Source organism: Syngnathus typhle, linkage group LG20 (assembly GCF_033458585.1).
Source record: "Syngnathus typhle isolate RoL2023-S1 ecotype Sweden linkage group LG20, RoL_Styp_1.0, whole genome shotgun sequence".
Taxonomy (NCBI): Eukaryota; Metazoa; Chordata; class Actinopteri; order Syngnathiformes; family Syngnathidae; genus Syngnathus; species Syngnathus typhle.
This window is the reverse complement of record NC_083757.1, coordinates 136,105-163,049: the sequence shown is the minus strand read 5'-3', so window position 1 is coordinate 163,049 and position 26,945 is coordinate 136,105. Positions and strand designations below refer to the sequence as shown.

Here is a 26,945-nt window from a genome sequence, read left to right as displayed (position 1 = left end):
AAGTGGTGTTCCAGATGCTGTTAATGGTTGACGATATTTTTCCACAGGACTCCGGTGAAGCACAGCACTGCATTTCTCTTCCTTTTAATACCTACATTTTTATGCTGGCTAACCCTAACCCACTTATTACGTCCTAGTATTGTTGCCGTAGTCCATCAATCATGGCCGACCTGCTGCGCATGCGCCCCGCCCGTTGTTGTTTCAGACCAACTGGTAGCTTGTACTTTCTTCGTGGCTCAGATCAATCAAACAATAAATAATCAGCAATGACACATCCCGCGAAAGTTTTAGGATGCTGATAACCTTGTGTTACGTGTATTTGTGGGTGCGCTTCCACAAATGTTGTTCAGGGCTGATTGGCAACAGCGTCTCAAGGGTGACAAGCAGCCTGCGCTTCTTCCGCACTTGGCGCTGTCGTTGTTCTTCGTCGTCCTCTGTATCGGTCCTGCCAGCCAATTCGGTCCCTTCAAGCCAGCGCTCGCCTGTCCTTTTGCAGCTGGGAGACGAGTCACTTGCTGTTGCGGAATCCAAGGTATTATTGTTAACAAACTGTATACGTTTTCATATCCTCCTCCTTGCAACTACTTGAGAGCATCGCACCGTGCGTTGTGGACCGTGCGTTGTGCGTCGTCATTGGCGTATTAGCCGTTTAAATGTCCAGTTCCTTGTCGGAATGATCACCGAAATTGCATGTATTACTGACTCGGAAAGTAGGAGCTTATTCACTACCCCCGCGTTGTCTTGTTAAGATGACTGCTCCAAGTGTCAAAAGTAAGTAAACATCATGAAAAATCCATAGATAAGCCGCAGCGGTTTATTTTCGTCCAGAAATGACACTTGTCTAAAAGTGCAACGCGTTTCTCCAATGTGTATTTGTTCAGTCAAGTCACCATGCACTGACCTGTCAATTGGAAAAAGTTGATCAAACACCTCATTGACCTGCTTTCGTGACAGGATCTTCAACTTTTACAGTTGCCCAAGCGGTCTGACTTTTGCCGACCTTTGGCTTGCCGCCCCGGCCGGTTGACAATTGTTGACAATTTCGGTCGACTGGCTGCAGCTTTCTTCGAAGATCGCCTACAACTGGATAATGGACTTGTGCCATCAAAGATTGGCCGTATGTATCTTTGTTGTTTGTTAACCATTGTTAGCTTACATGAAAGTGTGTGTGTGTGTGTGTGTGTGTGTGTGTGTGTGTTTTTAAATGTATTTTTATGAATGATTGTACATGTTTTCTTGATCTACTCAGTGCTCAGCCTCCACGAATCCATTCTTGGTGAATTGCTCCAATGTCCAGTGGATGTAAAGTCAGTTCCGTTTGACGACAACAACCAGGGTGTCAACGGTCAGCCTTTGTCTTGCCGCATGTTACCCTACCTCCAAAACCCCCAGTTCTGTCAAAGTGAGACACTTCTTACTTACCCTTGTGCAAAGAAGAACAAAGAAAATCAAAGAGGGTCAGGACCAACTTGCTTCAGTCAGGATCAAGGTACCAAGGTCTCTGAGCAAAATCATCTTCACATGGAGAACCACAGGAAATCGCTCCACCTCTCGAGCTGCCCCGAATGCCTTGAGCTGGAGAATAGCACAATCCTCTCTGTCAAATACACGTCCGCAAAGAGCATTTCAAATACGCCTCCAGACGACTTGCTGTGCCTGGATAGTGAGGATGGCACTTTTCCCGACAGTGAGAAAGATGCCAGAAGTTCTTTTTGCCAAAGCCACCAATTTGAATACGACCACAAACTGCCGCCAAATGTTTTGGTCTACACAAATGGTAGCAAAGAGCGCTTCCGAGCAGTTCGTCGGCTTTTAACCGAGTGTCTCGACATGGAAAAGTACATTATATATTCTCTTCAGCCACATCAAGTCCTGAGTGAACCTTGGATGGAGAACTCCAGGCTCTTGGTGCTCGCAGAGGAAGAAGTGCTCACCCCCCAGCTTCACACAAGATTTCTGAACTACCTGAGCAACGGTGGGAGCGTCCTGGGCCTGGCTTCCTCCCTGTGCCCTGCAGGCATCTCTCTGGAGAACAGAGAGCAACAACCTAGGCAAGTGCGCCGACTGAGTTTCACGCCAAAGGACAGCACACAACTCGAGCTGAGCGTGTTGGCCAGCGGGAAGGTCTTTGTCAGAGATGTTCTGCGACCAGGGACATTGGAGCTCTGGGGCGCCATCAAAGATGGCACGCATCGCAACGATATGGTTATCATCAGGCTAACTCGCGGAGTGTATGGAGGGGAAGCTGTCTTGTGCCAGGTGAGGTATTTTGGAGATCACCATATTATTTAGGGTGAGGGGAGACAATCTCCACAATGTCAAATTTGAAGTGATATCACTTCAGATGTTTTTGTGAATTTTTGGAACCCTTGTTATGTATTTCCCGTTGGCAGATCCACCTAGAAAACATTGGCGACTTCCAAAAGCCGGCAACTGAAGTTTTGGATGGGTTCAAGGTAAACACTGCGCTGCAGTATCAAGTCTTGACAGAAATCCTGACTTCTCTTGGCCTCGATTGCCAACAAACACAAAACCCCCTAGCACCGACTCCAGTTTACCTTCTGGCCACCTCTCAGGTAAGGCTCTCAAGACTTTTAGAACCCTAATCCAAACCCCCCACACGCACACACAGAAGTTTGTGTTGGCACATTCTGGACCACAGTCATGTTTTTGTTTTGACAATGCAAGCAATTCTCCTCTTCCATTTAACATTGTGCGGCGATAGCGCCTGGATACTAGTGTGGAGGTACACCGTTTTCAGTACAAATGCTTTCTTTTTTTATCCTCTGTCTTCCACACAGGAGGCCAAAGCTAAATTTGTTCAGTGTTTATCCACGCACTTAAACCAAGACGGTCTGGTGGTGACATCAAAGGCCTCCCTGAGGATAGTATCCAGTCCTGCGCTACAAGATGCTGCTTTTGCGCACGACTGCTCTCTTCCCCTCGTCACCGATGGGCCCGAGTCACAGAGCTGGGCCAACTTCTGTTTGGATACCTATGGTAACAACCTGACAACAGTTCTGCTGGGGCATACTTTGCTGTATGCGGAGGTTGTTTCATCCACCATGGATCTGGTTGAAGGGTAATACATGTTTTGTGTTTATGATTTACTACATGTAGAGTGGCTGGTATACTGAGGCTGGCGGTGTCAAATTCATCTGCTTCTGTCTACTTCTCAACCTCATATCAACAAGACACGATAGGTCATATCAATAAGAAATAGTCCTATTTATTGAGCACTTTGCTATAGCATACTTGAAGCAAACACAGTGGATGCATTTATTGTACCATATATGGTTATTTTCATAAAGTATGAGGAAAATGGACTGATTATTTTGATAAACTATGAAGACAAAAAAATCATGAAGGCACTTGGAAAATGTCGTAGCACCGAAGCGCATAAAATGGAGGTTGAGCTGTATCTGTTTTCACATCTTTTCAAGTTGTACGTAAGGATACAGTGCAATTTTTGCTCAGTTGAGGTTCCTGTCACCTCATTTTGACCTTTAAGACCTGCTCAACAATATACAGTTAATGATCATCTCAAACTATTTGCTTTCTGTCTGTCTGTCTGTCTGTCTGTCTGTCTGTCTGTCTGTCTGTCTGTCTGTCTGTCTGTCTGTCTGTCTGTCTGTCTGTCTGTCTGTCTGTCTGTCTGTCTGTCTGTCTGTCTGTCTGTCTGTCTGTCTTTCAATGTTGTACTTTTTAACATCTTCTTATTTGTCTCCCTCTAGACTTAATCTGCATTTACCCGAAGATGTTGGCTTGATAGTCATAGCTGCTCAACAAAGTCAGGGCAAAGGTTAGTCAGTGCTCCTGCATACACTGCATGCCGGCTGGCCGGCGTATATGCAAGCTGTGACTGTGAAGGTGGTTATTTATTTATTTTTTTTCTTCTTTCAAAAACACAACCGCCATTATTAGAATTCATTCACTGTCAGTCCAGCTGAAATGGATCTTCTTGGGCATCTGTAGCCATCAATAACAGTGAATGAGTTCAAAGGTTAATAAAAGAGGAGTCATTTCTGAATGACATTAAGGGAGGGGAGAAAAAAAACCCCTATTCATCCATATTCATGTGTCCACCGCTGCAGGACGGGGAAGAAATACCTGGCTCAGCCCTCTTGGTTGTGCCATGTTCACGCTATGTGTCCAGATAAAGCTGAATTCCAGGCTTGGCAAGAGCATCTCCTTTCTGCAGCACCTGGCTGCTCTCGCTGTCATCGAAGCTGTGCGCACGCTTCCTGGATATGAGGTATCAAAAAACACAGCTGTATCAACACGTATGGACTGTAGTATGTACTAGTACTGTAGTGGTCTTAAAGTAAAAGCAACAGTCTCTAAGAGTTTCACTATCATTCAAATGTTAATCATTTAAAAACGCATGGTAAATGGTGATATTTCGATTATATTTTCCAATGTTCCTCAGAATATTGACCTGCGGGTGAAGTGGCCCAACGACATCTACTACGGCCGTCGGCTGAAGCTCGGAGGTGTTCTTGTGACTTCCACTGTCACGGGTTCAACTTTTCATCTACTAATGGGTAACCCTCTCATTGTGGCCTTCCAGTGTTTAGTACATATCTTCAAGGTCTTCACTCCAATCATGTTTTTGTATAAAGATGTGGTGCCATTTGAAAGCGTTTTACAGGTTTAGAAATAGCTGTGTATTACCTCATCGCAATCGTCACAAAAATTCAAGTATGTATTACAAACAAACATGGCTGCAGGAAAGAAAAAAGACGGACGGACGCAGTAATCCCTCGCCACTTTGCACTTCACCAATTGCGGCATCACCATTTTGCGTGTTTTAATTAAAAATGAATGGAAAAAATAATTCACGGCCAGCTAGACGATCCGAAAAGGCCTTGAAATATACGCCCTGATGCATCTCTTGACAGGTACACCCATGCCCCTAGCGGCCAAGAAGAAACAAGGTGCTTTCTGCCCCAATACCATTGTATAAATAAATACATTTCTATTTTGCGGTTCGGGTTCATTTATCGCAGGTGGTTCTGGAACGTATGTCCAACAATAAATGAGAGCTCACTGTATCGAAGATGGACACGTTTGAGGTTTTATTTTCATCCTTAATTTCTACATTTCTTGACTGCCTATATATCGATAAGGCCAGAGTTTGAACAAAGAAGTTACAAGGCAACTCTCGACCCGCTGCGTTCATCTCTTTGCAGTGGCAGTGGCAGTGTGCATTTGCTTTCAAGTTTAGACCTGAAACATTTGGAAAAGGCCACATATTTAAATAAAGCGTGCATATTTCGATCAATACCGGTTTAAATGTGATGTTATTGTCTTTAACTCCTGAACCTGATACGGCAAAACGTTGTCATTGTTTTCCCTGTTATGTATGTACTCTCCAGGATGTGGCTTCAATGTGAGCAACAGTAATCCAACAGTGTGCATCAATGACCTAATCCAGCAGTACAACATTGAGCACAACTGCAAGCTGCAAGCCCTTAACTGTGCACAACTTATTGCCCGGACAGTCAGCTGCCTAGAGGCCTTCATAGAGCGCTTTCAGCGCCATGGTGCAGAAGCAATTTTGCCAGTCTACTACAAAAGATGGCTTCACAGGTGAGCACAGCTGACACTTTGGCATGAGAAATTGCGTTTACTAGCATAATGCTCCTTTTTCTTTTCATTCATATCAACTCCCTGAGCATTCCTTGGACCACATTGAGCAATATCAGACATGCACACAGCGGCCAAAGCAATATGACGCTTCTCCAAAACCATGCGTGCCTGCGTGCAAACACTTGCGCTTCAATACGGCAGAAGGGTGGGATAGATATAAACAGGGAGTCACCTGGGTTTTTTTTTTTCTTCTTTTTTTAATTTTTTTTTTTTATTTCACAGTGGAAGTCTGGTACATCTTTGGAGTGAGAGTGGACCAGAAGCTGAGGTGGTGGGTCTAGATAGCAATGGCTTTCTTCAAGTCCACAGTACGACGGCGGGTTTTATGTCAGTGGAGCCTGACGGAAACTCATTTGACATGCTGAAGAACCTGGTGGTCATCAAGCAGCATTAGGACCAAAAACAACTTGTTTTTGATAGATAAGAAGGTGCATTTATTTACAACTGTGATTACTCATTGTGTAACTTTGTTTTTGCTACCTAATGTCACACCGTGTGGTAAGGTGTGCAAAACTGCTTTTAACTGATCATAGCCCCATTTCCTTGATTTTAAAACTTCCAATCAAGGGGTGTCAAAAAAGTGGAAATTTAACTCCAAACTGTTAAATGTGTTTCTGTTGCGTTGTTATTTTGTTGTTTCATTGCGTATACAAATAAAGCTTTAAAAAAAAAAAAGACGACGAAGACAAAGAAGAATACGGCGAAGAAGAAGAATACGGCGAAGAAGACGACGACGAAGAAGGAGGAAGAGACGCAGCAGCAGCAGCAGCATCGGCGGCAGCAGTAGCAGCAGGAGTAGCATCTTCGTTATCATGTTCCTTATCCAGTGCCTGCAGTAAGATGAAACACATTCTTTAACCAAAGAGAAGACACGTCTGCATTAGGAAGCCGTTAACAGAACTTCATTCTAATTTAGGTATGTGCTAAGTATTAGCGCCATCGCGGCGTATCCACCATTTAGAATACGACGGGACCACTATTTACAACGCAGTGGTTTATTTGCTGTGACCGGCAAGTCCTCACCTGTCTACTTCCTTTTTTTTTTTTTGCGCATGTACAAGTACCGCCTCGTAAAAAGTGTGCCAGCTCATATGCTGCATTTGATGAAGGTGGTGAAACGGATTTCGTCCACTAGCATTTATCCAGTTAGCACCTCAAAGAGTTCGAGTCGATGGCTGATTTCGATGGATTGGTTTTTTTTTTGTTCTCAATTCTCATCGTTCTAAGTGTAAAGAAATAAACTCCATTCCTTAAGCTATGCTTCTTGCCGGTTAATGTGGACTTCTCATCTTTTCTGCAGCGGATGCTGTCCTACGATATAACATGATTTCACATGGTTTTAAGAGCAGCAAAAATGACTTTACCTTTGGCCCTTGGAAAGTTACAACTGCCAAAAACCATATCATGAAGTCCAAAGACATTGAAAGGTGAGACGTAATCTTTTTTTTTTTTTTTTCGATCCAACTCTCGTTTACTGTGTCATTTAACTCCAATGTAGACCTTATAACGAAAACCCCTCGACTTACTCTATGCATTCAAATCAATCCTGCTCAATATCAATGGCGTTTCTGTCCTGAGCAAAGAATGAATTTAACTATATTCTTATCATGTTCTGGAAAAACAAACCAACACACAGTAAGTCATTCTAAAACATGAACACTAAGATGGTACTAACCTAAAAGAAACGGAAAGTAAGAATATAAAACATTTGAATATAAGACATCAGAATCATTTTTGCAACCCTCTTGGTGTTGAACATTTTTTATGTAAGCTAGATTTTAAAATGTCGACTTTTAGTTTAGCTGTTGAGTGTGTTTGGCGAGACAAACGACGCAGATTTTGGCTTACAAACCCCCGTGCATTCGACAGTATTTCTGTTTGGCAGTGTTTCACATTTAGTGGCCGGGTGTTAACCGTATCCTGTGTCCTAAAGACGCTTCACGGCAATGTTTCTGTTTTCCTTGACAGATTAGCGCAAGAGTTGAACTTGCCTGCCCTTCCAGAAATGTTATTTGGTGACAACATTCTGCGCATCCAACACAGCGGTGGCTTTGGGATTGAATTCAACGCCATTGACGCCCTGAAGAGAATCAACAACTCTGACGACGCTGTACAAGTGGCTTGCGCTCGACAATGGCAGGAGAGCAGGCAAGATAATGACAACCTTGTACTTCAAATTGCCAAATGTGGTGTGACTGTATATATATGTATCTGAATGGTTGTTTGCCTATATTGGCGCTGAGATATGGGTTGGTTCACTCTCGAAAATGACAGAGGTAGTAACACACTACCTACACAATGCACTGTAATGAAAGCAAATCGCTACAGTCTGTTTGTAGAGAGTCGAGAGAGGGGGAGAGAAAGAAACAAGCATGCGCGTTTGACTACTTCTGAAAGTGGGTTTCTTGCCGTTGAAACCTAAAGCAAAACCTATTGAGCAAGAACACGACAGGCAACCAAGAAACAACTGAGTAAAATAGCTTTGGTTTTCCTTCAGACTTGCTTCTGAACACGCTCAAGAGGTGGTGAGACCATACGACTGGACATTCACCACAGATTACCGAGGCACCCTAATAGGAGAAGAAAGGCAGTTAGAGGTGGGTCTCTGGAACACAACAAAGCACCTCCTCTCAAAAAGTGATGTCTCCAAATAACACAAAACCTAAAGAAAAAAGATCAAAGCAGAAGACTAATTGTGAACACAAAAGTGCACACAGGTAAGTAATCCTTACACAAGGTACATTGTTAACCCATGAAACCTTGGTCGGGAAGAGGCAAAATGTGAACGAAAACATCACGATTGCCTTTGAGTTCAACTGGCTTAAGTGGAGTTTGGCTGCGGTCAGTCACTCCATCACTTTTTGACAGGATGTCTATACTGTATGTTGTGTTCAGACTACTTGTGTGCGATTCTCACACTGATTTCAAGGTGACCGAGACTACAGAAAGAATCAACTTGGAGAAGCTGAGGGCCCGTGAACAGATTGTGTTCTTTGATGAGGTCCTACTGTTTGAGGATGAGCTGCACGATCACGGGGTCTCAACGATAAGTGTTAAAATTGTTAGTGCTGTCTTGATACTTGCTCTTCTACCACGATATCTGCCAGGCTTTTGGGTGCATTAATGATGTGTTTGACATTTTATGTCCCGAAATTGCCACCACCATTATGTGTACGCAGAGGGTGATGCCCACCAGTTTCTTCACATTGCTGCGTTTCTTCCTGCGAGTGGACGGTGTGCTGATAAGACTAAATGACACGCGGCTGTACCATGAGGTAAATTTACAAGGAATACGGCTGACCAAGTATACGGCGTATACTCGCTTCTTTTCCAGTCGCTATTGCAAGCCTATCCCAGCTGACTTATTCTGTTGTATTTTCTTCTCTTTTCTACTATTATTATGATCGAAAGGTTTATCGACAATTGAAGGTTCCTTTTGCTTCCAGGCTGGACAGAAGTACATGTTACGAGAGTTCTGCACAAGGGAAAGTAACATAGCAGAATTAAAGGTAAGCTTTGTACAGTCATGTTGTTCTTACAAAGTGAAGGGAAAGTAACACATCAGAATTAAAGGTAAGCTTTGTGTGGTAATGTCACACGTTCCACATCAGACTTGAGCAGATAACGTGTGGCCTGTGGGCCACATCTCTCCCCTCCGGTCTCTTGAAGTACCGTATTTTGCGCACTATTAGGCGCACTTAAAAACTTAAGATTTACTAATAAAAGAAACACAGTGCGCCTTATATATGGATCAATTGATGAATTTGTTGATCCATACAGGTTGTACACAGCGCTCTGACAAAATGTTTCAGTACATTTTAGTACGACTAGTAAATTACAAGGTTGCATCGCTTCCCAGCCTTACAGCAACCGTCGTCACGGGGCGTCACTGAATAGCTGTTGTACCCGCAAGGCTATTTCATTTCAAAATAGGCTGTTGCGTTAATGTTTTCGAGTACGTTTACGGATCAATATCCAACGAAATCATAAATAAGCAGCACCCATGTGTTAAATCAGTCTTTAGTCAGTTCTGATCACTTTTATGGGAGAGAGTTTGAGAAACGCAATTGTTTACAGAGGGCCGCCATGACACTTTGCTGAGGCTCATGGGAGTCTGCGAGGTGAGGCTCATGGGAGTTTGCGGGTGGCTAATGCTATGATAGCTGCTATACGCACGAGGCTATTTCATTTCAAAATAGGCTGCTCCGTTAATGTTTTGAGTAAATGTACGGATCGATATGGAAGGGAAACATAAGTAAGCAGTACCAATGTGTTAGCTCGAACTTTAGTCAGTTCCGATCATTTTTATAGGAGATAGTTTGAGAAACGCGATTGTTTACAGAGGGCTCATTGGTTATTGGGGAGTGGATGCATACCGCAACCCTAGTCAACCTCAGTTTGTTGCAGTATAGATTCTATTTTATGCGCCTTTTAATCCGGTGCGCCCTGTATATGAAATAATTTCTAAAGTAAAAAAAAATCAATGAGGGTACGGTGCGCCTTATAATCCACTGCGCCTTATTGTGCACACGATACGGTACAGTTGAAATCAAAAACTAATGGTATTGATATTTGTGCTGTATTAAGTGACTTATTAAGTGCTGGTCTATAACAACAACAACGACAAAAAAAAAACATAATTTAATTTATTCTACAAGTTATACGTGCTAGTAGGACCTGTGACCTACAGTATGTTGATGTGGGTGGCATTCACCCAATGCTGTGGATGCCAACAACAGTTCAAGTCTGCATACTCCACCTTTGGGTCCTGCACCAAACGGTGTAAAACAATGGTAAATTTATAACAGATTTTCTTTTCTGCCTTTCAGAATGTTCCCACCTCGCTCTACATTGATCCCAATGAAATTGCTCAACATTTAACCTTCAAGCTAAGACGATGTGAGAAGTTGATACTTCCTGAGCAGGAGCATGATGCCATTAATGAAGACTTTAAATGACCACTTTATTCTTCTGTGTTTACTTAAGTAACAGAATGAACTATCTATAAAGTAGAATTGGTAACAAATGACTTATTCAAACAATAAATAATAGTTACCATTGTGTATAAAGTTGGTCTGTGTATTGATGGTTTCCAATTTAAGTGTTCTATGTGATGGTTGAAATGCAGAAAGAAAAAAACAAATTGATAAAAATCCATCCAATGTCTTGTGCTTGTCTGGAGTCGAGATGCGGAGGATTCAGCTTTTAGCAGATTGCTATTGAGGTAGGTTTTGGACTTGAAAAAATATCTGCACATTTACGGGGGACATTTATTTGATAAAATCCACCACCAAGAACACGTCATTTTGAAAGGGCTTTCCCCGCTGTGGGATGAATAAAGTTCTATCATCATCATCAATCACTTTAAAACCATTATTATACTACAGAAAAAAGCTTGGCAAATTGTACACAAGGTTGGATTTCGAGATCATACGAATAATTAGTTTTTAAAATCAAACGCTTTAAAGCTAATGGACTTGATCAAATTTAGACTGTCACAGATAATGTTGCGAGCAAAGACTCAAAAAACTCCCAGGGAACATTCAAAAATGATTTATTTTATTTATTCGCTTCTCTTCCGTTGGGGGGTTCGCTAATGGGACGTCAAAAGCTGCGTGTTCGCTTCTCTTCCGGGGGGGGGGTGCAGCAATTTCTGGGGACTCGCGGTAAGTTTTTCTTCGCTTGTGGCGGGCTTCATCTAGTGTTGAAACTGAGAAGTGCAACAGAGTTGAGCTCAAGTTTCTTGTGCGGGCCATATTCAATTATGTTTTCAGAATTTGCTGCGGGCCAATAAAAACTGGAGCGCGGGCCGCAGTTGGAACACCCCTGCCTTAATAGGATGACAATAAAAATAGTATCAAGGTATACACATAGAGACAAGGGAGAAAAGAAAAAGCGCTGAGACGGGCGTCGAACCCGCAACATTCTGCCTTCGGCGTGGACGCGCTAACCAGTGCGCCATTATGTCAACGCATTCCGAATGTTAGTTTAGCAAAGAAAACAGCGCTTGCTATATGACGTCAGCACGTCGTGGTCACGTGATGCGGACGTGACGTCAATGGGCAGAGCTTCCGCCAAAATTCAAATCCGAGGGCGCGGCTCGAAACAGGTTGTAGGAAGGCAACAATGCCGAGAAACGAGACACAGCGACGACTAACGAGAAATATTTTTATTTTCTGCTTGCAACTGTACCGTCCAGAGCGCACACGGTAAATACAACCCATTGTTTTTAAAAAGAAGTACTTTTGTAGCCCTGAAAAGCGAGTGAGTGTGGCGGTTGGGGGTGGACGTCGAACTCGGCGTCTGCTTTCAGCCACAGACGCCGAATTTCGACGATTCTCCCTGGTCAACGGTTGTAAATGATCGCGTTGATTAAAAAAAGATAACTTTATTTAACTCTAATTTACATTTGACATGACGTCAATTGGCGGAACTTCCCCCAAAATTAAAATCCGAAACCTGCGATGGCGGCGAACGAGACACAGCGGATAGTAACACGACGAGTAAGAAGAGAAATATTTTTATTTTCTGCTTGCAACTGGACCGTCTAGAGCAGTGGTTCCCAAAGTGGGCGGTACCGCCCCCCTGGGGGCGGTGGAAAGATCTGGGGGGGCGGTGAGGAAGAAAGGGGCGGTAGGGGGGCGGCAGTCCGAAGTCAGAAGTTTGAACGTTTGTTTGACGATTTGTACACAACACGTGCAATTACTGACCGCGGGGATCTACGACTTCTTCTTAGTGAGTTCCAGCCTGATGTTGAGAATCTTATGTCCCTGCACCAAGCACATCCATCCCATTAATATTAAGTGTGAGACAATGAAGGTTACTGGTGGAATGTTTATTTACCATTCTATGTTGCTGAAACAGTTAAAACTGCTAAAAAATAAATTGGTTTACTAAACTGGGTTTTATTTGTGAAATACACATTTGTGTTTAACCTTTCTCTTTTCAAATTGCAGCATACCAAATATCAAGAAAGAGGTGTTTGTTTCCATATGTGTCTGTGTGTGTGTGTGTGTGGGGGGGGGGGGGGGGGGCGCTAGGAATTCAATGGGGAGCCAAGGGGGCGCCAGCCTGCAAAAGTTTGGGAACCATTGGTCTAGAGCAGCCATGTCAAACATACGGCCCGCGGGCCGGACCCGGCCCGTTGGATGATTTGATCCGGCCCGTCATAAATTTCTGAGTATGTCAAAAAAAGAAGCGAGTCACTAGCTCATTTCTATCAAAAGGTATGATTCTTTAAAATAAATACAACTCAAATGCTCCCTCCGGCCGCTAGAGGGCAGTAAATGTGTAAAAGAGCTCACGTCCACCATGCGGCACTGACACGAGTTAGTACCAGGAAATAAACATTCGCTGGTTAAGCAGAGGTGTAGTACTCAAGCGCTTCTTTGAGCTACGAGGCAAAATTGTGGGAGACGCAGCTATCCAGCGGTGGCACCACGCACTTCTCATGTCTCACAGCTGTGCGTCCGAAGGCACCGGATCGTCCCGATTTGGATAAATATAAAGACAACATAACAGATTTGCTGCGAGAGTTTGAGCGGAGGTTTCAGGTTTTCAGTGAACTTGAGAACAAGTTCGGCTTTTTTCGCTCGCCATTTACAGTGAAGCCTTCTGGTGTGCCAGCTGACATTCAGCTCGAGCTTATTGACTTGCAGTGCGATTCCGCTATGAAGGATACATTTGGGTCCGTGGGATTGGATACGTTTTATCAGTATCTTGTGCCAGGTTACCCCAAATTAACAGCCATGGCTGCAAAGGTTCTCTCCATGTTTGAGACTACTTATCTTTGTGAACAGGTGTTCTCCGTGATGAACAATAATAAAACAAAGCAGCGCTCAAAGTTAACAAATGAACACTTGAATGACATTGTTAAATGTGCTGCTACTCAGGATTTGACACCTGATATCGACGCACTTGTAAAAGCAAAAAATGCCGAGTTGCAGGAGCCAGCAGCAGCAAGTAGACTGCAGGAGTGCAGTGAGAGAGAAAAAAGTGTGATGACACGACATTTGTTTGCACGCATGAATAGAAATAATTAAAAATAAGATTAATCTGGTTTCATATTAAAGACAATTAATATTGTGCAGTATATTCTCAGCTTCAGTAGGCCCAGCCTAGTAGTTTGAGCTGATGTAGTCTAATCTTATTGCCCATGCACTGCTAAAACCTTTATTTTGTAATTTTATTTATTATTATTTCAAAGCAGTATGACAATTAAGGCAAAACATTTTTTTTTTTATAGCTCCCACTTGAGTTTGTTTAGTGTGGTGAGTTGGTTCAGGTGTAAAACTGCATTCACTCAACTGTTAAAATAAACCAGTTGTTAACACATTCAATGCCAAACATGAATATCATTTTTTTTCTCCATTGTTTGTGAATAAATGTGTTATGCTTCGAAAAGATCCCTTGTCATCCGTGATTATAATATGTAGGGTAGGCTACAAATGTAGGCTGAATGATAAAGCATAGTACTGAAAAACAAAGCTAAATAGTTGGAGTTGACATTCTTTTACTGATCCGGCCCACCTGAGAAAAGAAACTCTGGATCCGGCCCCAGAGCCAAACTAAGTTTGACATGCCTGGTCTAGAGCGTACACGGTAAATACAACTCATTGTTTTTAAAAAGAAGTACTTTTGTAGCCTTGAAAACCGAGTGAGTGTTGCGTTTGGGGGCGACGTCGAACTCTGCGTCTGCTTCCAGCCACAGACTCCGAATTTCGACGATTTTTTCTGGTCAACGGTTGTAAATTATTGCGTTGATTAAAAAAGAAAACTTTATTTAACTTTAATTTACCGTTTTAGATAATATTACGTCCAGTCATGTGACGCGGACGTGACGTTGATGGGCGGAGCTTCCGCCAAAATTTGAATTCGTGGGCGCGAATACAAACTCGGCGATTATCAACAGAAATATCTTTAATTTCTGCTTGCAACTGGACCGTCTAGAGCAGGGTTGGGCAAACTTTTTGACTCATGGGCCGAACTGGGTTCTAGATTTGGACCGGAGGGCCGAACCAGGAGCAAATGGACGTAGTGTTTAAAGAGTTACTTTTGTGTAGTAAAGGGAAATGTACTTTCGGCAGTTTGCAAACACATTTGATTAAGGCTCCGTTAGACACATATAACCATATCAATATAATTTCTAGTAGTAGTGTGGTCGCTTAATAAGTGGAAAGGAATGTGCAGACTACATGAATTTGTTTTCTTCAAAGTATTGTGGAACAGGAGGTCCAGAAAGGGAGCATATCTCAAGGCCGATGGGAACGCGAAAAACAACTCGTCTTTGTGGTCCAGACACCTGTGCTGAGCAGGGGAAAACCCAAACGAGGAGGAGATGACCACAGACCATCGACCAATCACCACACAATCTTTTGCATGTTTGAATATTCATATTGTGTGTCTTTAAAACTGGGCAACCCGGAAGAATGTGTCGTCTTTCTGGTCACGAAGGCACACGAGTTTTTGTGTTAAGGACCCAAGGCCCAGGCGCCTGTATTAGCTTGCTTTGTCAAGATTAAACAATTGGTAAATTCGGTCTGATTGATCTACTGGTCTTCTCTTTGACAGAACGAACTCGCAAAATTGTTAGGTGCGCCAGTGTGTGGATTAGAACATAGCAATTCTTGTGTTAAGTGTTGATCACAATTTGGAGTCAGATCAATAGCTAAAATCCGTATCCTAACAGTAGTTTGACTAAAGTTGTCGATGTAGCTAGCGTTCACTGTAATAGCAATGTGTAGCTGAGTAGCTAACCCTACCTGAAACGTAGTTGCGTTGCGTTGTATCTGCGTATGTTGGTTGAGGCTAAATGTTAATGTTTAATTTCATTCCTTTAGGTTCCACGGTATTTGTTGGCTGTATGTTTTCCACTGTAAGAAGAACGACTATACAAATCAGTTGGAGGCTCGCTTCATTGATCACAACGGTGAGTACCCCTTTCTTCCTCCATTTATGTTCCACACCTCCTATTTCATGTCTAACAGTAATTGATTTAACACATAACCATAAGTAAATTGAGTGTGGGCACTCAAGTTAACATATGTATTATATATATATACTGCCTAATCTGTCACCGAGTATGTTGTTGCAAAGTAATATAAGAAAATATCCACAGTTGTAATTCAGAATAGGTTTCAAAAGAAGACCATTAGAATTATATACAAATCTGTAATACCCTGAACATAATAACAAGCTATTTCTTAAATCCCAAATTCTTCAATCCAAAGATTTGGTCGATTATCAGACTGCTCAAATGATGCTCAAAGCGAAGCTAAACTGTTTACCCAAAAAATATTCAAAAAACTTCTATCAATTCAACTAAGTGTTTAATATGGCCTATCAGGGCTGAAGTCAAAAATCGGCACCATCATGTGGTGAAATATGGAATTGCAGCACATCCAATTTTGCCTGGGAACAAACAGATTTCTTTTAATACCTAGTATTTACACAGTCATAATTTAAATTACTTTCAACATTCATTCATCCATTCAAGAAAGATCCAAAGTAGTAATCCAGAATAGTTTTGAAAAGAAGGCCATTAGAATTGTAAACAAATCTGATTACCTTGAACATGATAACAAGCTATTTCTTAAATCCCAAATTCTTCAATTCAAAGATTTGGTTGATTATCAGACTGCTCAAATGATGCTCAAAGTGAAGCTAAACTGTTTACCTAAAAATATTCAAAAGCATATTCAAACTATGTCTAATTCAGAACATTCATGTTACTCCACTCTGTCTTATTACCAACTTCTATCAATTCAACTAAGTGTTTAATATGGCCTATCAGGGCTGAAGTCAAAATCTGGCACCATCATGTGGTGACATTTGGAAATGCAGCGCATCAAATTTTGCCTGGGAACAAACAGATTAAATAAGTCATACTTCTCTTCTTGCCATTCCTTCTCAAACAAGTAAATTGCCCATTTTGTGCAGTAGATGTTCTGTTAATACCTAGTATTTATACAAAGTCATAATTTAAAATACTTTCAACATTCATTTATTCATTCAACCACCGTTACTCCACTCGCTCTGATTACCAACCTCTATCGATTTAACTAAGCGTTTAATACATCCTATCAGATCTCAAGTTAAGATTTGGCACCATACTTTGTTGAAATTTGCAATTGCAGCAAATGCAATTTTGCCAGGGAACAAAAATAGATTCAATAAACTAAATAAGTCTTACTTCTTCCCATTAAATAAATTCACACTCCTTTTCAAAAAAGTAGTTTAAAACGAGGGCCCCTCCCTCAACCTTTAACCCTAACCCCGCACGTCACATTGTGTTTTATCTGCGAATGTTGGTTGAGGGCAAATGATAAAGTTTTCTTTCATTCCTTTAGGTTCCACCGTGTTCGTTGCCTGTATGTTTGAAGGATACAAAGTACAACGCTTGCACGTTGGCGAAGACTTTTTAGATCTATAAATAAACCTATTTTAAACGTCTACTTTAGGTCTATAAATCAACCTAAGGGTCTATAAATCAACCTAATTTAGGCGTCTATTTTAGGTCTATATATCAACCTATTTTAGATCTAAAAATCAACCTATTTTAGACGTCTATTTCTGGTCTATAAATCGTCTATTTTAGGTCTATATATCAACCTATTTTAGATCTAAAAATCAACATATTTTAAACGTCTATTTTAGGTCCATAAATCAACCTAAGGGTCTATAAATCAACCTAATTTAGGCGTCTATTTTAGGTCTATATATCAACCTATTTTAGATCTAAAAATCAACCTATTTTAGACGTCTATTTCTGGTCTATAAATCAACCTATTTTAGATCTATAAATAAACCTATTTTAAACGTCTACGTTAGGTCTATAAATCAACCTAAGGGTCTATAAATCAACCTAATCTAGGCGTCTATTTTAGGTCTATATATCAACCTATTTTAGATCTAAAAAACCAACCTCTTTTAGACGTCTATTTCTGGTCTATAAATCAACCTATTTTAGATCTATAAATAAACCTATTTTAAACGTCTAAAATAGGTCTATAAATCAACCTAAGGGTCTATAAATCAACCTAATCTAGGCGTCTATTTTAGGTCTATATATCAACCTATTTTAGATCTAAAAAAATCAACCTATTTTAGACGTCTATTTCTGGTCTATAAATCAACCTATTTTAGATCTATAAATAAACCTATTTTAAAAGTCTACAATAGGTCTATAAATCAACCTAAGGGTCTATAAATCAACCTAATCTAGGCGTCTATTTTAGGTCTATATATCAACCTATTTTAGATCTAAAAAATCAACCTATTTTAGACGTCTATTTCTGGTCTATAAATCAACCTATTTTAGATCTATAAATAAACCTATTTTAAAAGTCTACAATAGGTCTATAAATCAACCTAAGGGTCTATAAATCAACCTTATCTAGGCGTCTATTTTAGGTCTATATATCAACCTATTTTAGATCTAAAAAATCAACCTATTTTAGACGTCTATTTTAGATCTATAATTAAACCTATTTTAAACGTCTACTTTAGGTCTATAAATCAACCTGAGGGTCTATAAATCAACCTAATTTAGGCGTCTATTTTAGGTCTATATATCAACCTATTTTAGATCTAAAAATCAACCTATTTTAGACGTCTATTTCTGGTCTATAAATCAACCTATTTTAGATCTATAAATAAACCTATTTTAAACGTCTACGTTAGGTCTATAAATCAACCTAAGGGTCTATAAATCAACCTAATCTAGGCGTCGATTTTAGGTCTATATATCAACCTATTTTAGATCTAAAAAATCAACCTATTTTAGACGTCTATTTCTGGTCTATAAATCGTCTATTTTAGGTCTATATATCAACCTATTTTAGATCTAAAAATAAACCTATTTTAGACGTCTATTTCTGGTCTATTTGAGATCTATAATTAAACCTATTTTAAACGTCTACTTAAGGTCTATAAATCAACCTAAGGGTCTATAAATCAACCTAATTTAGGCGTCTATTTTAGGTCTATATATCAACCTATTTTAGATCTAAAAATCAACCTATTTTAGACGTCTATTTCTGGTCTATAAATCAACCTATTTTAGATCTATTTTAAACGTCTACTTTAGGTCTATAAATCAACCTAATTTAGGCGTCTATTTTAGGTCTATATATCAACCTATTTTAGATCTAAAAATCAACCTATTTTAGACGTCTATTTCTGGTTTATAAATCGTCTATTTTAGGTCTATATGTCAACCTATTTTAGATCTAAAAATAAACCTATTTTAAACGTCTACTTTAGGTCTATAAATCAACCTAAGGGTCTATGATTCAACCTAATTTAGGCGTCTATTTTAGGTCTATATATCAACCTATTTTAGATCTAAAAATCAACCTATTTTAGACGTCTATTTCTGGTCTATAAATCAACCTATTTTAGATCTATTTTAAACGTCTACTTTAGGTCTATAAATCAACCTAAGGGTCTATAAATCAACCTAATTTAGGCGTCTATTTTAGGTCTATATATCAACCTATTTTAGATCTAAAAATCAACCAATTTTAGACGTCTATTTCTGGTCTATTTTAGATCTATAAATAAACCTATTTTAAACGTCTACTTTAGGTCTATAAATCAACCTAAGGGTCTATAAATCAACCTAATTTAGGCGTCTATTTTAGGTCTATATACCAACCTATTTTAGATCTAAAAATCAACCTATTTTAGACGTCTATTTCTGGTCTATAAATCGTCTGTTTTAGGTCTATATATCAACCTATTTTAGATCTAAAAATAAACCTATTTTAAACGTCTACTTTAGGTCTATAAATCAACCTAAGGGTCTATAAATCGACCTAATTTAGGCGTCTATTTTAGGTCTTTATATCAACCTATTTTAGATCTAAAAATCAACCTATTTTAGACGTCTATTTCTGGTCTATGAATCGTCTATTTTAGGTCTATATATCAACCTATTTTAGATCTAAAAATCAACCTAATTTAGACGTCTATTTCTGGTCTATTTGAGATCAATAATTAAACCTATTTTAAACGTCTACTTTAGGTCTATAAATAAACCTAAGGGTCTATAAATAAACCTAATTTAGGCGTCTATTTTAGGTCTATATATCAACCTATTTTAGATCTAAAAATCAACCTATTTTGGACGTCTATTTCTGGTCTATAAATCAACCTATTTTAGATCTATTTTAAACGTCTACTTTAGGTCTATAAATCAACCTAAGGGTCTATAAATCAACCTAATTTAGGCGTCTATTTTAGGTCTATATATCAACCTATTTTAGATCTAAAAATCAACCTATTTTAGACGTCTATTTCTGGTCTATTTTAAATCTATAAATCAACCTATTTTAAATGTCTACGTTAGGTCTATAAATCAACATAAGTGTCTATAAATCAACCTAATTTAGGCGTTTATTTTAGGTCTATATATCAACCTATTTTAGATCTAAAAATCAACCTATTTTAGACGTCTATTTCTGGTCTATAAATCGTCTATTTTAGGTCTATATATCAACCTATTTTAGATCTAAAAATAAACCTATTTTAAACGTCTACTTTAGGTCTATAAATCAACCTAAGGGTCTATAAATCAACCTAATTTAGGCGTCTATTTTAGGTCTATATATCAACCTATTTTAGATCTAAAAATCAACCTATTTTAGACGTCTATTTCTGGTCTATAAATCGTCTATTTTAGGTCTGTATATCAACCTATTTTAGATCTAAAAAAATAAACCTATTTTAAACGTCTACGTTAGGTCTATAAATCAACCTAAGGGTCTATAAATCAACCTAATCTAGGCGTCTATTTTAGGTCTATATATCAACCTATTTTAGATCTAAAAAATCAACCTATTTTAGACTTCTATTTCTGGTCTATAAATCAACCTATTTTAGATCTATAAATAAACCTATTTTGAACGTCTACTTTAGGTCTATAAATCAACCTAAGGGTCTATAAATCAACCTAATTTAGGTGTCTATTTTAGGTCTATATATCAACCTATTTTAGATCTAAAAATCAATCTATTCTAGACGTCTATTTCTGGTTTAAAAATTAACCTATTTTAGACGTCTATTTTTGGTTTAAAAATCAACCTATTTTAGACGTCTATTTTTGGTTTAAAAATCAACTTTTTTTAGACGTCTACTTTTGGTCTAAAAATCAACCTATTTTAGACGTCTATTTTTGGTTTAAAAATCAACCTTTTTTAGACGTCTATTTTTTGTTTAAAAATCAACCTTTTTTAGACGTCTATTTCTGGTCTATAAATAAACCTATTTTAGATCTATTTTAAACATCTACTTTAGGTCTATAAATCAACCTAAGGGTCTATAAATCAACCTAATTTAGGCGTCTATTTTAGGTCTATATATCAACCTATTTTAGATCTAAAAACCAACCTATTTTAGACGTCCATTTCTGGTCTATTTTAGATCTATAAATAAACCTATTTTAAACGTCTACTTTAGGTCTATAAATCAACCTAAGGGTCTATAAATCAACCTAATTTAGGCGTCTATTTTAGGTCTATATATCAACCTATTTTAGATCTAAAAATCAACCTATTTTAGACGTCTATTTCTGGTCTATAAATCGTCTATTTTAGGTCTATATATCAACCTATTTTAGATCTAAAAATAAACCTATTTTAAACGTCTACTTTAGGTCTATAAATCAACTTAAGGGTCTATAAATCAACCTAATTTAGGCGTCTATTTTAGGTCTATATATCAACCTATTTTAGACGTCTATTTCTGGTCTATAAATCGTCTATTTTAGGTCTATATCAACCTATTTTAGATCTAAAAATCAACCTTAGACGTCTATTTCTGGTCTATTTGAAATCTATAATTAAACCTATTTTAAACGTCTACTTTAGGTCTATAAATCAACCTAAGTGTCTATAAATCAACCTAATTTAGGCGTCTATTTTAGGTCTATATATCAACCTATTTTAGACGTCTATTTCTGGTCTATAAATCAACCTATTTTAGATCTATTTTAAACGTCTACTTTAGGTCTATAAATCAACCTAAGGGTCTATAAATCAACCTAATTTAGGCGTCTATTTTAGGTCTATATATCAACCTATTTTAGATCTAAAAATCAACCTATTTTAGACGTCTATTTCTGGTCTATTTTAGATCTATAAATAAACCTATTTTAAACGTCTACTTTAGGTCTATAAATCAACCTAAGGGTCTATAAATCAACCTAATTTAGGCGTCTATTTTAGGTCTATATATCAACCTATTTTAGATCTAAAAATCAACCTATTTTAAACGTCTATTTCTGGTCTATAAATCAACCTATTTTAGGCGTCTATTTTAGGTCTTTATATCAACCTATTTTAGATCTAAAAATCAACCTATTTTAGACGTCTATTTCTGGTCTATGAATCGTCTATTTTAGGTGTATATATCAACCTATTTTAGATCTAAAAATCAACCTAATTTAGACGTCTATTTCTGGTCTATTTGAGATCAATAATTAAACCTATTTTAAACGTCTACTTTAGGTCTATAAATAAACCTAAGGGTCTATAAATAAACCTAATTTAGGCGTCTATTTTAGGTCTATATATCAACCTATTTTAGATCTAAAAATCAACCTATTTTGGACGTCTATTTCTGGTCTATAAATCAACCTATTTTAGATCTATTTTAAACGTCTACTTTAGGTCTATAAATCAACCTAAGGGTCTATAAATCAACCTAATTTAGGCGTCTATTTTAGGTCTATATATCAACCTATTTTAGATCTAAAAATCAACCTATTTTAGACGTCTATTTCTGGTCTATTTTAAATCTATAAATAAACCTATTTTAAATGTCTACGTTAGGTCTATAAATCAACCTAAGTGTCTATAAATCAACCTAATTTAGGCGTCTATTTTAGGTCTATATATCAACCTATTTTAGATCTAAAAATCAACCTATTTTAGACGTCTATTTCTGGTCTATAAATCGTCTATTTTAGGTCTATATATCAACCTATTTTAGATCTAAAAATAAACCTATTTTAAACGTCTACTTTAGGTCTATAAATCAACCTAAGGGTCTATAAATCAACCTAATTTAGGCGTCTATTTTAGGTCTATATATCAACCTATTTTAGATCTAAAAATCAACCTATTTTAGACATCTATTTCTGGTCTATAAATCGTCTATTTTAGGTCTGTATATCAACCTATTTTAGATCTAAAAAAATAAACCTATTTTAAACGTCTACGTTAGGTCTATAAATCAACCTAAGGGTCTATAAATCAACCTAATCTAGGCGTCTATTTTAGGTCTATATATCAACCTATTTTAGATCTAAAAAATCAACCTATTTTAGACTTCTATTTCTGGTCTATAAATCAACCTATTTTAGATCTATAAATAAACCTATTTTGAACGTCTACTTTAGGTCTATAAATCAACCTAAGGGTCTATAAATCAACCTAATTTAGGTGTCTATTTTAGGTCTATATATCAACCTATTTTAGATCTAAAAATCAATCTATTCTAGACGTCTATTTCTGGTTTAAAAATTAACCTATTTTAGACGTCTATTTTTGGTTTAAAAATCAACCTATTTTAGACGTCTATTTTTGGTTTAAAAATCAACTTTTTTTAGACGTCTACTTTTGGTCTAAAAATCAACCTATTTTAGACGTCTATTTTTGGTTTAAAAATCAACCTTTTTTAGACGTCTATTTTTTGTTTAAAAATCAACCTTTTTTAGACGTCTATTTCTGGTCTATAAATAAACCTATTTTAGATCTATTTTAAACATCTACTTTAGGTCTATAAATCAACCTAAGGGTCTATAAATCAACCTAATTTAGGCGTCTATTTTAGGTCTATATATCAACCTATTTTAGATCTAAAAACCAACCTATTTTAGACGTCTATTTCTGGTCTATTTTAGATCTATAAATAAACCTATTTTAAACGTCTACTTTAGGTCTATAAATCAACCTAAGGGTCTATAAATCAACCTAATTTAGGCGTCTATTTTAGGTCTATATATCAACCTATTTTAGATCTAAAAATCAACCTATTTTAGACGTCTATTTCTGGTCTATAAATCGTCTATTTTAGGTCTATATATCAACCTATTTTAGATCTAAAAATAAACCTATTTTAAACGTCTACTTTAGGTCTATAAATCAACCTAAGGGTCTATAAATCAACCTAATTTAGGCGTCTATTTTAGGTCTATATATCAACCTATTTTAGACGTCTATTTGTGGTCTATAAATCGTCGATTTTAGGTCTATATCAACCTATTTTAGATCTAAAAATCAACCTATTTTAGACGTCTATTTCTGGTCTATTTGAGATCTATAATTAAACCTATTTTAAACGTCTACTTTAGGTCTATAAATCAACCTAAGTGTCTATAAATCAACCTAATTTAGGCGTCTATTTTAGGTCTATATATCAACCTATTTTAGACGTCTATTTCTGGTCTATAAATCAACCTATTTTAGATCTATTTTAAACGTCTACTTTAGGTCTATAAATCAACCTAAAGGTCTATAAATCAACCTAATTTAGGCGTCTATTTTAGGTCTATATATCAACCTATTTTAGATCTAAAAATCAACCTATTTTAGACGTCTATTTCTGGTCTATTTTAGATCTATAAATAAACCTATTTTAAACGTCTACTTTAGGTCTATAAATCAACCTAAGGGTCTATAAATCAACCTATTTTAGGTCTATATATCAACCTATTTTAGATCTAAAAATCAACCTATTTTAGACGTCTATTTCTGGTCCATAAATCAACCTATTTTAGATCTATTTTAAACGTCTACTTTAGGTCTATAAATCAACCTAAGGGTCTATAAATCAACCTAATTTAGGCGTCTATTTTAGGTCTCTATATCAACCTATTTTAGATCTAAAAATCAACCTATTTTAGACGTCTATTTCTGGTCTATAAATCAACCTATTTTAGATCTATAAATAAACCTATTTTAAACGTCTACGTTAGGTCTATAAATCAACCTAAGGGTCTATAAATCAACCTAATCTAGGTGTCTATTTTAGGTCTATATATCAACCTATTTTAGATCTAAAAAATCAACCTATTTTAGACGTCTATTTCTGGTCTATAAATCAACCTATTTTAGATCTATTTTAAACATCTACTTTAGGTCTATAGATCAACCTAAGGGTCTATAAATCAACCTAATTTAGGCGTCTATTTTAGGTCTATATATCAACCTATTTTAGATCTAAAAATCAACCTATTTTAGACGTCTATTTCTGGTCTATAAATCAACCTATTTTAGATCTATTTTAAACGTCTACTTTAGGTCTATAAATCAACCTAAGGGTCTATAAATCAACCTAATTTAGGCGTCTATTTTAGGTCTATATATCAACCTATTTTAGATCTAAAAATCAACCTATTTTAGACGTCTATTTCTGGTCTATAAATCGTCTATTTTAGGTCTATATATCAACCTATTTTAGATCTAAAAATCAACCTATTTTAAACGTCTACTTTAGGTCTATAAATCAACCTAAGGGTCTATAAATCAACCTAATTTAGGCATGTATTTTAGGTCTATATATCAACCTATTTTAGATTTAAAAATCAACCTATTTTAGACGTCTATTTCTGGTCTATAAATCAACCTATTTTAGATCTATTTTAAACGTCTACTTTAGGTCTATAAATCAACCTAAGGGTCTATAAATCAACCTAATCTAGGTGTCTATTTTAGGTCTATATATCAACCTATTTTAGATCTAAAAAATCAACCTATTTTAGACGTCTATTTCTGGTCTATAAATCAACCTATTTTAGATCTATTTTAAACATCTACTTTAGGTCTATAGATCAACCTAAGGGTCTATAAATCAACCTAATCTAGGTGTCTATTTTAGGTCTATATATCAACCTATTTTAGATCTAAAAAATCAACCTATTTTAGACGTCTATTTCTGGTCTATAAATCAACCTATTTTAGATCTATTTTAAACATCTACTTTAGGTCTATAGATCAACCTAAGGGTCTATAAATCAACCTAATTTAGGCGTCTATTTTAGGTCTATATATCAACCTATTTTAGATCTAAAAATCAACCTATTTTAGACGTCTATTTCTGGTCTATAAATCAACCTATTTTAGATCTATTTTAAACGTCTACTTTAGGTCTATAAATCAACCTAAGGGTCTATAAATCAACCTAATTTAGGCGTCTATTTTAGGTCTATATATCAACCTATTTTAGATCTAAAAATCAACCTATTTTAGACGTCTATTTCTGGTCTATAAATCGTCTATTTTAGGTCTATATATCAACCTATTTTAGATCTAAAAATCAACCTATTTTAAACGTCTACTTTAGGTCTATAAATCAACCTAAGGGTCTATAAATCAACCTAATTTAGGCATGTATTTTAGGTCTATATATCAACCTATTTCAGATCTAAAAATCAACCTATTTTAGACGTATATTTCTGATCTATAAATCGTCTATTTTAGGTCTATATATCAACCTATTTTAGATCTAAAAATCAACCTATTTTAGACGTCTATTTCTGGTCTATTTCAGATCTATAATTAAACCTTTTTTAAACGTCTACTTTAGGTCTATAAATTAACCTAAGGGTCTATAAATACACCTAACTTAGGCGTCTATTTTAGGTCTATATATCAACCTATTTTAGATCTAAAAATCAACCTATTTTAGACGTCTATTTCTGGTCTATAAATCAACCTATTTTAGATCTATTTTAAACGTCTACTTTAGGTCTATAAATCAACCTAAGGGTCTATAAATCAACCTAATTTAGGCGTCTATTTTAGGTCTATATATCAACCTATTTTAGATCTAAAAATCAACCTATTTTAGACGTCTATTTCTGGTCTATAAATCAACCTATTTTAGATCTATAAATAAACCTATTTTAAACGTCTACGTTAGGTCTATAAATCAACCTAAGGGTCTATAAATCAACCTAATCTAGGCGTCTATTTTAGGTCTATATATCAACCTATTTTAGATCTAAAAAATCAACCTATTTTAGACTTCTATTTCTGGTCTATAAATCGTCTATTTTAGGTCTATATATCAACCTATTTTAGATCTAAAAATAAACCTATTTTAGACGTCTATTTCTGGTCTATTTGAGATCTATAATTAAACCTATTTTAAACGTCTACTTAAGGTCTGTAAATCAACCTAAGGGTCTATAAATCAACCTAATTTAGGCGTCTATTTTAGGTCTATATATCAACCTATTTTAGATCTAAAAATCAACCTATTTTAGACGTCTATTTCTGGTCTATAAA

At 36.9% G+C, this 26,945-nt stretch overlaps 2 protein-coding genes across 5 annotated transcripts; both read left to right on the top strand.

The window, feature by feature from the left end:
- Positions 1 to 156: 156 nt before the first annotated feature.
- Positions 157 to 6,259, top strand: hlcs (holocarboxylase synthetase (biotin-(proprionyl-CoA-carboxylase (ATP-hydrolysing)) ligase)). Of its 2 annotated transcripts, none has more exons than XM_061268042.1 (10): positions 157 to 532; positions 973 to 1,117; positions 1,250 to 2,259; positions 2,394 to 2,576; positions 2,802 to 3,082; positions 3,735 to 3,802; positions 4,095 to 4,255; positions 4,430 to 4,544; positions 5,379 to 5,592; positions 5,875 to 6,259. In XM_061268042.1, the coding sequence occupies exons 1-10, from the start codon at positions 293 to 295 to the stop codon at positions 6,044 to 6,046; spliced, it is 2,589 nt and encodes an 862-aa protein (XP_061124026.1). In that variant the 5' UTR covers positions 157 to 292; the 3' UTR covers positions 6,047 to 6,259. The 2 variants fall into 2 exon arrangements, with proteins under 2 accessions (XP_061124026.1, XP_061124025.1); XM_061268041.1 differs by having other exon boundaries at positions 955 to 1,117.
- Positions 6,260 to 6,344: 85 nt separating this feature from the next.
- Positions 6,345 to 10,721, top strand: tiprl (TIP41, TOR signaling pathway regulator-like (S. cerevisiae)). 3 transcript variants are annotated; one of them, XM_061268048.1, is made up of 8 exons: positions 6,345 to 6,487; positions 6,953 to 7,079; positions 7,621 to 7,800; positions 8,150 to 8,249; positions 8,582 to 8,713; positions 8,832 to 8,927; positions 9,099 to 9,161; positions 10,482 to 10,721. In XM_061268048.1, the coding sequence occupies exons 2-8, from the start codon at positions 6,976 to 6,978 to the stop codon at positions 10,608 to 10,610; spliced, it is 804 nt and encodes a 267-aa protein (XP_061124032.1). In that variant the 5' UTR covers positions 6,345 to 6,487; positions 6,953 to 6,975; the 3' UTR covers positions 10,611 to 10,721. The 3 variants fall into 3 exon arrangements, with proteins under 3 accessions (XP_061124032.1, XP_061124033.1, XP_061124031.1); XM_061268049.1 differs by having other exon boundaries at positions 6,377 to 6,568; positions 9,064 to 9,161; XM_061268047.1 differs by having other exon boundaries at positions 6,378 to 6,568.
- The last annotated feature ends 16,224 nt before the right edge of the window (positions 10,722 to 26,945 follow it).

Coding starts and splice junctions, on each gene's coding strand:
- hlcs (XM_061268041.1), top strand. CDS start 293: ATGCTGATAACCTTGTGTTACGTGTATTTGTGGGTGCGCTTCCACAAA. Junction 533..954: donor TTGCTGTTGCGGAATCCAAG/GTATTATTGTTA, acceptor CTTTCGTGACAG/GATCTTCAACTTTTACAGTT. Junction 1,118..1,249: donor TGTGCCATCAAAGATTGGCC/GTATGTATCTTT, acceptor TGATCTACTCAG/TGCTCAGCCTCCACGAATCC.
- tiprl (XM_061268048.1), top strand. CDS start 6,976: ATGATTTCACATGGTTTTAAGAGCAGCAAAAATGACTTTACCTTTGGC. Junction 7,080..7,620: donor AAGTCCAAAGACATTGAAAG/GTGAGACGTAAT, acceptor TTTCCTTGACAG/ATTAGCGCAAGAGTTGAACT. Junction 8,928..9,098: donor ACACGCGGCTGTACCATGAG/GTAAATTTACAA, acceptor TTTTGCTTCCAG/GCTGGACAGAAGTACATGTT.